Consider the following 14,972-nt stretch of genomic DNA (forward strand, 5'->3'; position numbering starts at 1 on the left):
TAAGTTCACAACACTCCCTGAACAGTGCTTTAGACCTAACTGGATAATTACTCCCAGTGAGGTCTAAAGCACTGTTCAGGGGGTGCTGTGAACTTATCATTAAACCCAGCTGTGACCTCACTGAACGTTTCCCTTTGTGTCTCACAACACAAGGGGGCAGTCACAGCCTGCCCTCTAAAGACAACTCTCTTCCTCCACACAAAACTACAAGCACCTAATAACACACACACCCTTCACTCAAAAATTTTAAAATCATCATGGCGACTCCTACACCAGCCTCGGAGTCCCCATCTGGGGAGAGGACCATAAATGTCCCCAGGTCAGACTGCCTTTCTGTCGACGACCCTAAGTGTCTTGACACCCCCCTCAACTTTTTCTTCATTAACTTCTGCAACATTCGCGGTCTAAGATCTAATTTTCAATCTGTAGAACACCACCTCTCCTCTTCTAAACCTCATCTTCTTTTCCTCACCGAAACTCAGGTGTCTGAGGCAACTGACAATTTCTGTTCCCTCCTACTTTCTCTATCCTCATTTTCGATCCAAAGCTGGATGCTGCATTTATGTGCGCAATGACTTAACCTGCTCTCGTGCCCACGCTCTTGAATCTTCCGAGTTTTCCGCCATCTGGCTACGACTACAGAGTCACTCTCATACTAAATTTATCTATGCTGTATACCTCTCACCTAACTCCTCTGACTATAAGAAATTCTTTGACTACTTAACTTCCAAAGTGGAGCACATTCTGACCCTCTTCCCTTTTGCAGAGATCTCCATTCTTGGAGACTTCAATGTTCACCACCAGCTTTGGCTTTCCTCTCCCTTCACTGACCATCCTGGTGAACTAGCCTACAACTTTGCTATCCTCCATGACCTAGAGCAATTGGTGCAACACCCTACTCGTATTCCTGACCGTCTTGGAGATACGCCCAATATTCTTGACCTTTTCTTGACCTCTAATCCTTCTACTTATGCTGTCACCCTTTCTTCTCCGTTGGGCTCCTCCGATCACAATCTCATATCTTTATCTTGTCCTATCACTCCAATCCCTCCTCAGGATCCCCCTAAGCGAAGGTGCCTCTGGCGTTTTGCCTCTGCTAGTTGGGGGGACCTGAGGAGGTATTTTGCTGATTTTCCTTGGAATGACTACTGCTTCCGTGTCAGAGACCCGTCTTTGTGTGCTGAGCGCATAACAGAGGTGATAGTGTCTGGCATGGAGGCGTACATTCCTCACTCTTTTTCTCGTCCTAAACCTTCTAAACCTTGGTTTAACACAGCTTGTTCTCGTGCTATACATGATAGAGAGGTGGCCCACAAAAGGTACTTAAGCCTTCCATCACCAGAATCTCATGCACTTTATATTTCTGCCCGGAACCATGCCAAGTCTGTTCTCCAACTAGCCAAAAACTCCTTCATTAACAGAAAATGTCAAAACCTTTCAAGATCTAACTCCCCTCGTGATTTCTGGCATCTAGCCAAAAATATCTTCAATAACTTTGCTTCTTCTTCTTTCCCTCCTCTATTTCAACCAGATGGCACCACTGCTATCACATCTATTTCTAAAGCTGAACTCTTTGCTCAAACCTTTGCTAAAAACTCTACCTTGGACGATTCTGGGCTTGTTCCTCCCTCTCCTCCACCCTCTGACTACTTCATGCCACCTATTAAAATTCTTCGCAGTGATGTTTTCCATGCCCTCGCTGGCCTAAACCCTCGGAAGGCTTATGGACCTGATGGGGTTCCTCCTATTGTTCTCCGAAACAAGAGATTTTGGTGAAACTTTTGCTGTTGCCTTGGACATATCAAAAGCTTTTGATAGAATCTGGCACAAAGCTTTGATTTCCAAACTACCCTCCTACGGTTTCTATCCTTCTCTCTGTAATTTCATCTCAAGTTTCCTTTCTGACCGTTCTATTGCTGCTGTGGTAGACGGTCACTGTTCTTCTCCTAAATCTATTAACAGTGGTGTTCCTCAGGGTTCTGTCCTGTCACCCACTCTCTTCTTATTATTCATTAATGATCTTCTAAACCAAACTTCTTGTCCTATCCACTCCTACGCTGATGATACCACCCTGCACTTTTCCACGTCTTTTCATAGACATCCAACCCTTCAGGAGGTAAACATATCACGCAGGGGAAGCCACAGAACGCCTGACTTCTGATCTTTCTAAGATTTCTGATTGGGGCAGAGCAAACTTGGTATTGTTCAATGCCTCAAAAACTCAATTCCTCCATTTATCAACTCGACACAAGCTTCCAAACAACTATCCTCTCTTCTTCAATGACACTCAACTGTCCCCCTCTTCTACACTGAACATCCTCGGTCTGTCCTTTACTTATAATCTGAACTGGAAACTTCACATCTTATCTCTAGCTAAAACAGCTTGTATGAAGTTAGGTGTTCTGAGACGTCTCCGCCAGTTTTTCTCACCCCCCCCAGCTGCTAACTCTTTACAAGGGCCTTATCCGCCCATGTATGGAGTATGCTTCACATGTCTGGGGGGGTTCCACTCATACTGCTCTTATAGACAGGGTGGAATCAAAAGCTTTTCGTCTCATCAACTCCTCTCCTCTAACTGACTGTCTTCAGCCTCTCTCTCACCGCCGCAATGTTGCATATCTAGCTGTCTTCTACCGCTATTTGCATGTTAACTGCTCTTCTGATCTTGGTAACTGCATGCCTCCCCTCCTTCCGCGGCCTCGCTGCCCAAGACTTTCTTCTTTCTCTCACCCCTATTCTGTCCACCTCTCTAACGCAAGAGTTAACCAGTATTCTCAATCATTCCTCCCTTTCTCTGGTAAACTCTGGAACTCCCTGCCTGCTTCTGTATTTCCACCTTCCTATGACTTGAATTCCTTCAAGAGGGAGGTTTCAAGACACTTATTCATCAATTTTTGACCACTGCTTTGACCCTTTTATGGGACTGGCATTTCAGTGGGCATTTTTTTTTATTAGATTTTTGTTGCCTTTGGCCAGTGTCCTTCCTACATAAAAAAAAAAAAAAAACAGCAGCATTGATTGAAGGGAGAGCAGAAGTGTAAGCAAGACGATTAAGGATGCAGTTGCTGTTATGCTGCCCAACCTGGCCAGCATAATTTCGGTCGCTGTATCTACGGCTGTATCTACTGCTTTCAAGGAATTCAATGATAAATTAGAAAGCAAGATCGCAGTAATGCAGAGAAATTGCCTCCTGCTCAAGTATGAAAACGACAAGATGGATCAGTACTCCCGAAGGGAGAACTTACGTATTTTTGGACTGGAGGAAGAAGAGGACGAAAGTGAGAAGGTGTTGGAAGCTAAAGTTATAGAACTTGCTGATACTATTGGAGTAAAAACTGAGCAGGATGACATTTCTTTTGTTCACCCTTTAGGGAGGCCCAGAGAAGAAGGTAGGCCAGTGATTGTGAGGTTTTGCCAACAAAAGAAAAGAAATTAAATTATACAAAATAAGAAAAAAACTCAAAGGTAGGCAAAGAAAAGTGTATATAAATGATGACATGACCCCCTTAAGGGCTAAAATGTTGAATATGGTTTAAAAGCAAGAAAAGGTGAAAAATGTGTCCACAAGGGATGGGAGCATTCTTGCATGGTTGCACAGTGGGGGTAGACCTGTAGTTATAAACTGGCCTGATGACTTAGAAAAGGTTGATATTTCTGCTCCTGATTGGAAAAAGTTAAATCTAGATCACTTAACAAGAGCCTAAGATGGCGATTGGGCACAGCACATATTTAGGCATGATAATGGTGTTAGTCTAAATAATATTAACTCTGTTCAGTTTGTTCCTCCCCTGGATTATATTAATGTGTTGTCTCTTAATGTCATAAGAACATAAGAGCATAAGAAATAAGGGAGGCTGCAAGAAGCGACCAGGCTTACACGTGGCAGTCCCTGTATGAAATATACCTACTTATTTCCATCTATTATCCCCATCCATAAACGTGTCTAATCTTTTAAAGCTCTCTAATGTCCTAACACTAACAACGTGATTACTGAGTCCGTTCCACTCATCTAGCACTCTATTTGAGAACCAGTTTTTTCCTATCTCCTTCCTAAACCTAAATTTTTGAAGCTTGAACCCGATATTTCTTGTTCTACCCTGGTTACTGATCCTAAGAATTTTGCCTACATTCCCCTTTTTATAACCCATATACCACTTAAAGTCTTCTATCAGGTCCCCTCTTAACCTATGTCTCTCTAAAGAATGTAAATTTAACAACTTCATTCTCGCCTTGTAAGGAATACTCCTCATTCCCTGTATCATTTTAGTCATTTTCCTCTGTACTGACTCTAATAAACCTATATCTTTCCTGTAATGTGGGGACCAGAACTGCACAGCGTAGTCTAGATGAGGTCTGACCAGCGCCAAGTATAACTTTGATATTACTTCCGGCCTTCTACTTTTAACACTCCTATAAATGAATCCTAGTACCCTATTTGGCCTGTTTCTGGCCTCTATGCATTGTTTTCCTAGATGGAGTTCAGAGCTAACTATAACTCCTAAATCTTTCTCGTACCCTGTACCTACCAGAGTTTGTTTGTTTAATGTGTACCTACTGTGTGGGGTTTGCTCTATTTACGCTAAGTACTTTGCATTTATTAATATTAAATTGCATTTGCCATCTGTCCGTCCATTCATTCATCCTATCTAAATCTGCCTGCAAGGCGATGGCATCCGATTCTGAGCTAATTAATCTACCTATCTTTGTGTCATCCGCAAATTTACTAACATCACTATTAATTCCACTATCCAAGTCATTAATATATATTAGAAATAACAATGGCCCTAATACTGATCCCTGTGGCAGCCCACTAATTACATGACCCCACTCGGATTTCGAGCCGTTTATTACAACTCTTTGTCACCTGTCGCTAAGCCATGACCCCATCCAGCCTAACACCTTCCCATCTATCCCGTGTGCCCTAACCTTTCTCAGGAGCATTTGATGGGGTACCTTGTCAAATGCTTTACTAAAGTCCAGATATAAGATATCATAAATATCACCATTATGTACTGCCTCGTACACTTTACTGTAAAAACTTAACAAGTTTGTCAGGCAAGACTTCCCCTTCGTGAAGCCATGCTGTGACTGATTTATCAAGTTATGTTTGTCTAAATGTTCCCTAATGTTCCTCGCTATTATTGACTCTAATATTTTACCTACAACTGAAGTTAAGCTGACAGGTCTATAGTTGGACGCTAAAGTTTTATCTCCTTTCTTAAAGATGGGTACTACATTAGCCTGCCTCCACATTACTGGTACCTCACCTGACAAACTCAAGTGATTTCCTAAAGACAGAAATTAACGGCTCACTAAAAACCTCTTTGCATTCCTTAAGTACGAGTACTCTGGGATATATTTCATCTGGCCCTGGTGTCTTGAACTTTTTTAGCATATCTATCTCCTGTTCCACTATCTCCCTAGTTATGGAAATATCTGTCAGTTTCTCATTCTCATCTGCTCTAAACATCTGTTCACTATCTGGCATATCCTGCATGTTTTCCTGGGTGAAGACAGTTAAAAAATACTCATTTAGAATTTTACTAATCTCCTTCCCAGAACTAACTAGCTCCCCATCTGCTGCCTTTAATGGACCTATAGTATCCTTATTCTTTGTCCTGTATACCTGATAAAATCCCTTGAGGTCCGTCTTCGCCTGGCTGGCTACCTTTAATTCATAATTGCCCTTAGCTTTCCTCGTTAACTTCCTGACTGTTCTAACTAATTCATTATATTGTGACCTTAAAACTTCTTCAGCTGCCCTTAATCTCTTATACATACTTCTCTTACGCACTATATAATGTTTTAACCTAGCAGTCATCCATTTAGGGTAATTTTTATGTGATCTTATTGCCCTATATGGGATATTTGCTAACTGACCTGTATGAACTTTACGAAATATTTATACAATTCATCTACCTTTACTTCACCTAATCCCCTTATCTCGGTCCCCACCATCCTCTCCACTTCATCATCTACTCGCCTCGACCTCACCTCTCTCATTTCAGTATGACCTGACATTCCAACATACTCACACCTATCTCCCCCTCCCTCTCTCCTCCGCCCCTTCCGGACACATCTTCCCTCCTCTTGTCCTACACTCTCACACCTCACCTCACTTCTCTCATCTTGCTTTATCTCTCTCAACTCCGTCCCGGAACTGACCTCACCCTGCATCCGTTGTCAGTCAACTCCTTGTAGGTACCTTTTTAATTCCTCAAAATCTGCTCTCCTAAAGTCAGGTATTTTACTAGTGTTTTTGCTTCTAAAAGTTTCTTCCCATTTTAAATTGTACCTAATTTCCCTATGGTCACTGTTACCTAGCTGTCCTCCAACCTCTACCTGTGTGACTGCTTCCTCCCTATTAGTAAGAATTAAATCTAGAATATTATTCCCCCTTGTGGGTTCTATGACTGCCTGTTTTAAAAAATTATCCTGAATTATTTTAACAAATTCCTCTGCTTCCTTGTTACCTACCATCAGACTCCAATCGATATCCCTAAAATTAAAACCTCCTACCACACATACCTGACTGTACCTGCCTGTTCTATTTATTTCCTGCCACAGTGAGGTGTTAATTTCCTTTGTACTGGTTGGTGGTCTGAACACTACTCCCAGTTCTACTGACTGTGTTCCTTCCTTAATATCTACCCAAATCGACTCTGCTTTGTTATCTGTTTTAATTCTAGTGTTAATACAACACTGTAATGTGTCCCTAACGTATAACGCGACGCCTCCTCCTCTCCTATTTTCCCTATCTTTATAGAAAAATGTATAATCATCTATCTTAACCTCTGGATTAAATACTTCTCCCGACATATCTAACCAAGTTTCAGTTAAAGCAATGATATCAATTTTTTCTACCCACGCTATTCCTCTAAGCAAGTCTATTTTATTCAAAATGTCTATTTTATTCAAAATGTCTGTGGTATCAAGTCAAAGTTTTTATCTATGGATTTTGTTAACTTTATTAAAGATTATGATGTGATTTGTTTATGTGAAACTAAGTATGATGGTATTGATATGATTAATGTAAAAAATAATATGGAAAATATTGACTTTGATATTGTCTTTAAGAACAGAAGCAAATTAAGCAGGTTTAAATCTGGGGGTTTACTCATGGCCATCAAGAAAAATGTTAGTTTTAAGTGGAGGCAGTTATGATTCTTTACTTTTAGTTAAAGTTGATAGAAGTAGTGTAAATTTTGGTAGGGAACTGGTAATAAGCTGTGTTTACATTCCACCCTCACTCTCTAGATATGGTAATGAAGAGCACTATGATGAGCTGGATGATTTTTTGCTGATTTATTCTCATGACGATTATGTGCATGTTCTTTGTGGTGATTTTAATGTTCACACCTCACTACGTCTGATGTTCCTTCTGATACTGCTGAGGACACTGTGTCTGTGGAAGTACCTCAAGTAAGTTTAACTGATTTTGGAATAAGTGAGACTAGAGCAAACCAAGACTTAACCCCAGATAAGAATTCATATGGGAAAAACTTGATGGATGTTTGTAAGAATCACCAAGTTTATATATTTAATGGAAGGTTAGGGGAGGACTGCAGCATTGGCAAACCTACTACGACACACAATACAACTATTAGCTTTTTTTTTTAGGATCACCAGTGATTGTGAAGTATGTTGTAGTATTAGATTATGAACTTTTGTGGTCTGATGTACGCTGTGGACTACATGCAAGAATTAAATGTAAAATACAAAGTACGGTGCCTACTGTAAACCAAGAAGCACAAGAATCAAGACAATCAAGTGTAAGGCCAAGTAAATGGAATGTTGAAAAACAATTTTTATATGCGAGTAATATTGATGAAACTAAGATAAATGAACTGATTGCAAAAGTGGGTGAATTACCCATGGATGATATTAATCTAGATTTAAAACAAATACTGATTGAGCCGGCACTTGCAACTTTCCCACCATATAAGAAAAGAACATTCATTAAAAAGTCCAATAATGCCACCTCAGTGGGATATGATAAAGAGTGCTGGGCATCTAGAAAGGAATACCACAAAGCTAGACAGGGGTATCATTTGCATAGAAGTAGTGTAAATTTCAACATGATCGAGAAAAGCAGGAAATATAAAGCAAATCTAAAAAGAGTGAAGAATAAGGAGAGGGATAACTTAATAAAGGAACTTAGAAAATATAAGAGTGATGACCCTAAAGCATATTGGAAAATCTTAAATAGTCAGAAAAGAACTTATCAGATCCCCATAACACTAAATGAATTCTATGAGCATTTTAAGCAGCTAGCGGGTGAAAATTCTGACAACAGTGATGTGAATATTATTACAAATGATGAAGACAGTGCGGATGCTGAAATTTTATCAGTACTTAATGATCCTATAAGTGAAGAAGAGGTAGTTAGAAATGTTAAGAAGTTAAAAAACAACAAATCCCCAGCATCTGATATGATATTAAATGAATATATTAAAAGTACTAAGCATCTTTTGTCCTGTCAATGTTAAAATGTTTAATAATATACTTGATACTGGTATTATGCCACCTGAATGGTTGGTGGGTACAATAGTGCCACTCTATAAAAACAAGGGAGACATCCAGGATGTTAGTAATTACAGAGGCATCACCTTACTTAGCTGCATGGGGAAGCTGTTCACCTCCATACTTAATGTAAGACTTAATGATTATTCAAACACCTTATCTATCACTAATGATTAATTAGGTCGCCACCACCACACAAGCTTTCCACCGCTACTTCCAAGCCAAAAGCGTCAAAGTGCACCCGTCTGATGCCCCCTGAATGACGCCCCGCATTAAAAAGACTCGTGCGTCAGCGGACCTGGGCGTTCCACTCCTGCCCGGTCCTATACAGGAAATTAAGAAGCAGAGTGATCAGGGAGATTAAGGCTGCCAAGGCAAGCTATTACCCTGACAAGATACACCACCTGAAGCTGGCCAGCAACAGACAGTGGTACGCTAAGATCAAAGCTTTGTGTGGCCTACAAAAGCACACTTCATCCCTCCCTTGCACCTCACACCTTCCTGCTAATCTCGCGGCTCAGGAGATGAACGATCACTTTGCCGCTATCTGTCAGACCTTTCCTCCCCTCCACACCATCCATAATGGATGGAAATCGAAGCTAAATTGTAACGAAACAAAAGTAGTAGTGTTTAGTAGGGAAAGACAAAATTCATCTAACTATGAATTTGAATTTGGTGGTGAAAAGATTGAAGTAGTGACAGAGTATAAGCATCTTGGAGTGTTATTAAATTATAATGGGAGGTTTCGCAAAGGTGAGCTGGAGCTAAAAGATACTGCCACAAGAGCAATGTACTCATTAATAAGTAAGTGTAGGAAATTTGATTTGCCAGTGGATATACAACTCGATTTATTTACCGCCACAGTGTTACCTATATTGACCTTTTTGGGGTTACCATATTGCTAGGGAGTTAAGAGTATATGTACATGAAATTTTTAAAACAGGTTTTGGTTGTTCATAAAAATACTTGTAATGACATGGTGTATGGTGAACTGGGTGTATTTCCATGATATTTATATAAAAAAAAAATGATGGGTTATTGGTCTAGGCTAATTTCAGGTAAAAATACTAAATTGTGTCATGTAATGTACCAATGTCTATTGCAGATGGATAGGTTAGGGCTTTATACTTCTCCATGGTTAGCTTGTATAAAGAATATTTGTAATGACTGTGGAATGTCTGGTATGTGGTTGTTGCAAGATGCTCCTAATTCAACATGGGTGAAGAAAGCTGTGGTACAGAGATTGAAAGATCAGTGGCTTGTAACTTGGCATCATAATTTAGAAACAAAATCATTAAGTAGCAATTATAGGGTGTTTAAGACATGTTTTGGCAGAGAACAGTATTTAGAAAAGTTAACAAAGGGTGAGAGATTATTAGTGACTAAATTTATAACTTGTAGTAATAGATTTCCTGTAAATGTTGATAGGTATCAAGGTGTCAGTAGAGAAGATAGGGTATGTAACAAGTGTGATGTTGAGGTAGTAGGAGATGAATTTCATGTTCTTTTTGAATGTATGGATGTGGAAATTGTTAGGTTACATAATATGCATATACCAAATTATTACATAAGTAGGCCAAAACAATTCAAATATGTTTTGTTCATGCAAAGTACAAGTTCAAGTGTGATGAAGAAATTATCTTTATTTTTTAGGATGGTGCTATGCATGTTTAGATAAATAGTGTGCAAAACAGGTCAATAGTTTTTTTTCTAATTTCTTAAGTAGTAATAGTATGTATCATTATATATGTATACACATTTTTTTATTCATTTTTTTGCCGGTGCTTACAGTGTATTTCATTTGTATGTATTCTCTTTTTTCTTTATGTAATATTACGCACATTCTGTATATAATTTATGGTGTTTGTATTCTTTTGCTGGAGAGCTGTGCTCCATACTTTTATATAAAGTCTGAGGTTACTCAATAAATTTATTTCAATTCAATTCAATTCACTCACACACACACACACACACACTGCACAGACTCACATACCGTGGTCACAACTTCTCTAAGCCTCACTCAGACAAGGCAGACCGGGGAACTTCAGAAATTGGCAGCTATACGAGATCATTCCCAAACCAACTTACTTATGTTGACCATGACATTGCAATGTCCCCACTAAGTCTGCAAGGCTCTACGATACCCAACAACAGCCATACCATCGTCACCTGCCTACCTAGTGATGCCCCTCCCACAGATCACGCTTTCCGACACCACAGCACTTAGATATATATCACTGAGTTTTTTTCGGTTAGTTACATAGATACGTAGACGGATAAACATATATAGAGATAGACAGATGGTATACTCGTATTAACTGCAAAAACTGTACCTTATGTCACGAATGAGACGTGTAAATTGGGTGGAAAGTCTGCAATCAAGAAAGAAAATCTCTAGCGAAGGAAGATAGTGTTCTTCCAAGAAAGGCAAGCCAGTTTTAACCATGGGGTGTGTGCTTGGTGCGTCAATACACGAGACTCAGTCCAAAATTGAGTTACCTTTAGGATAAGCCAGGACTGACAAATTAAACTGGTAGTCTCGTTTATCATGTTACATCTACTAATACTGTTTCATCATACACTGTAGATCCATGTAATATTCAGAATATTTCTCGTATGGGATTCCTATGATGTTTGGAAGATATTTAGTAACATAAATTTAATATAGATATGCACTTCACCACTACCTATCGCTTTTTCTCGTAATATTATCTTTGCTTCTCGTCGCTGCTACACCTGGTCCTTCTCTTGCTGAAAATGTATTTTTACATCACCAGTGTATATGTGAGAACTGCCTGGGTCACTTTCGCTCCACAACTACTTCTGGTCCGTGGCAGAAGCTTCGACATATCACCTCAAAAGTACCTTTTGCACATGAGACTTGTGCCTCGACAAATGCACCTTTAAAAGTGTATATATTTGATGCATAGCGCGCTCCGTGTTTATAATTCATATTACGGGATATTTTTGTATTCGTTTTAAAATCTATAAGACTCAAAGCAAAAATAAACAAATATTAGAGAACGCTATCACCATCTACATGTGACACGTATTATCACAATGGACAGAAGCTTCTGAATAATATTACAGGCTTCCGATGGCACAACCACTTAGAGATAAGTTTCTGAACTAGGAAAAATGTTTGACACTAATCTCTATCAGTCAATTTCTTCAAACTAGTTTCGCAAATGCATCGCCGTCTGGTGTTTTTGTTATTATTATTATTATTATCATTATTATTATTATTATTATTATTATTATTGTTATTATTATTTATTATTATTATTATTTTTTTTTTTTATTATTATAAAACACTGCCTTCTCTACACAACTGCACTTTCTTCTGTTGGCGATTTTCCTGAAGAAAATGTTTGTTAACCAGTAGGTAAAATAATGATATCTAATCTGCCTGCTAAACCCCAACATATCTGATACATAAACCTCTTCAGACAGGAGTGCAGACATGTGCATCATTAAGACGTACTATTACTTCCTCACATAAGTATGAGAACATCCCCCTCCCTGCAGAACAAGTAACGCTGTAAATAACATTGTATTTTCTTTATTGTTCAGTTATCTCCACTGACTTCAGAAGGAAGGCGGAGAACGTTCTAACTTCGTTGCTTTTGAGCATAAGCATAAATTCGGTACGCGAGACTTGTCAGAGATTTCAGTCGAGGGAGTGTGGCACTAATATTAATCATTGTAATTTTTTTTTCTGATAGGCACAGAATTCATATATATATATATATATATATATATATATATATATATATATATATATATATATATATATATATATATATATATATATATATATATATATATATATATATATATATATATATATATATATATATATATATATATATATATATATATATATATATATATATATATATTAAGCGAAATATGGCATCCATCGGGTGAAATTTTTCTGACTAAAAAATTAATCGGGGAAATGATGGCGTGTGAACACCAAGGACTGACATGAATGCAACATGACAACATTTACCCCGCTCCTTTTCTTTTTTTTAACAAGCAATACTAACTGAAGAAAAGTAGAAGTATTGTCACAAAGGTCGCTCTTCAAAGTTAAATTCATCGATCCTGCAGTTGCTCGAAATGTGTGAGAGGAACTGGAACAATCGAGTGTATGTGGGACCTTCACTCATAATGGGAAAGAAAGAAAGATCATAAATATGTAAGGTTGGCAATGTACAAGTATGTACATTCAAAATCTTACTTAGAGACAAAGTGGAATGGATGAAATAAGAAAGGAGATGTGCGGATTAAAATAGGAAGCATATATCGAAAGTTTCCAAACAGGTTTATTTTTGACATCGAAGTGTAATAAACATACAAAAAAAATACAAAACACACAAGTTTTCACTGTGTGTTAAGAAAACAACAACGTTAAAACCCATCATCATATTGCCTTTGCTGATAAGAAATACAATATAAAATTTTCCCACATGTACATCTCTCATTCCCAGAGACACGATATCACATATAAGAAGAGTTACCTCACAGAAAGGGACACTCGTATCCATCCTGGGCAGTCATGAAGACCCTCGTGCTGTGCCTGCTTGTTGCCGGGGCCTTAGGTCAGTGCCTCCATGCAGCAATGCACTATTCAACTGTTCTTCTGTCTGACGAACAATATTTCTAACACTGACTTATCTTTCTACCTACAGGCGCCCCATCCCGCAAGCCAACCTTCCGTCGGGGACTGAACAGGATTGTTGGTGGTGAGGACACACATCACGGCGAGATCCAGTACCAACTTAGCCTACAAGACACATCGTACAGCGAGCCATGGCACTTCTGCGGTGGTACCCTGTACAATGAGCACTGGGGCATCACTGCTTGTCACTGTCTGCAGTATGATGTGGATAATCCAGGAATTGTCCAGGTATTTGCAATAGCCAAATGCTCACATGAAATGCACAAAACCACTTCCATAGTTAGTCAAGATATATTAACTGAGATGAATCTCTTTGCAGGCTGTGGCTGGTGAATACACTCTTGAGGCAAATGACGGTTCCGAGCAGGCAGCAAGACTGGATGAGATCATCCTCCATCCCTACTTTGATACTTCGTTACTCGTTAACGACGTCGCACTCATTCACTTTCAGCAAACAATGGTTTATGACGATTACGTTAATCCCATCGCTCTTCAACAAGAAAAAGAGCTTGTAGGCGTCGACTGCACCGTCACGGGATGGGGAGCTTTGTCAGAGGGAGGGAGTGCCGCCACAGTTCTGCAGAAGGTTCATGTTCCTACTATGTCCGATGAGCAATGTAGAATATCTTACTACATTATTGAAGATTCCATGATCTGTGCTGGATATCCCGAGGGAGGAAAGGACGCCTGCCAGGGTGACTCTGGTGGACCTATGGTGTGCAATGGATACCTTACTGGCATCGTGTCCTGGAGCTACGGCTGTGCGCGCCCCAACTACCCGGGGGTCTACACAGAGGTGGCCTACTTTGTTGATTGGATTGTTGACAATGCTGTATAAATTGTACTATTGAGATAGTCAAAACATGGCACATCAAATTAAATACATTTATGGTGGTTTTCACATATATAAATCCCTCCTTTTTTATAAAGCTAAACTATAATTTTCACACACACACACACACACACACACACACACACACACACACAACACACACACACACACTATTCATTCCACACAGGCTCAGATCTGATGGTTCGAAACAAGAAAACTGATGGAGAGGTAGCATCACTTCCATGTAGTTTGTTGGACCCGAAACTAAGATCGATGTTTCCTTTTTAATGTATGAAGCACTTCATGATGATAAATAAGAAGGATTTCTTTCATTTTACTTCTTAAAGAAATATCGAGTGGATTATAGAAGTAAATATTCTTCTATGTCATTTCTGACATTTTGTTCTCCGCTCACCAACAAATTAATTTGTCTTCAATATAGGATGGATTTGCGCAAGAAAAATATTTTTGGGGAACTAGTAGAAGCATTAATTGATTAATATCCATAACGAACGTTTTTTTTTTTTTTTTTTAGTCTTTTTGGGCCTCTTTTATATATGAATTAAACATCAAAAAAGTATAGTAATAGTTATTTTAGTATGGCAACTTCAACAAAACAAAGAATTTAGAGAGTTTAACAGCTCGTGTTACTTACTTTTTCCTTAATCTGCCTTCACACGCCACCCTGATCCAAGGACTAAGATGAATTTGCCAAACAAATCGGTTAATCTATGGAATGTCTCGAATTAATATTCTTTCCCACTTCATGTTAACAATAATGGCGCACCGCAGGGTTTTACTCAGATATGGATTGTTGAGAATGCTACAAATTATATTAAGTGTAATTATGGTGGTTTTGATGAATGTAATTTATTCTTTGGTAACAATTTGAAACTAAAGAATCGTTTTTACTGGCGCTCGAACACACAC

The 14,972-nt window shown here is 38.9% G+C and overlaps 1 protein-coding gene across 1 annotated transcript; it reads left to right on the plus strand.

The window, feature by feature from the left end:
- Nucleotides 1-13,020: 13,020 nt before the first annotated feature.
- LOC135101286 (trypsin-1-like) lies at nucleotides 13,021-14,107 on the plus strand. The gene is made up of 3 exons (XM_064004990.1): nucleotides 13,021-13,130; nucleotides 13,221-13,438; nucleotides 13,530-14,107. The coding sequence occupies exons 1-3, from the start codon at nucleotides 13,088-13,090 to the stop codon at nucleotides 14,046-14,048; spliced, it is 780 nt and encodes a 259-aa protein (XP_063861060.1). The 5' UTR covers nucleotides 13,021-13,087; the 3' UTR covers nucleotides 14,049-14,107.
- The last annotated feature ends 865 nt before the right edge of the window (nucleotides 14,108-14,972 follow it).

Source organism: Scylla paramamosain, chromosome 6, assembly GCF_035594125.1.
Source record: "Scylla paramamosain isolate STU-SP2022 chromosome 6, ASM3559412v1, whole genome shotgun sequence".
Classification (NCBI taxonomy): domain Eukaryota; kingdom Metazoa; phylum Arthropoda; class Malacostraca; order Decapoda; family Portunidae; genus Scylla; species Scylla paramamosain.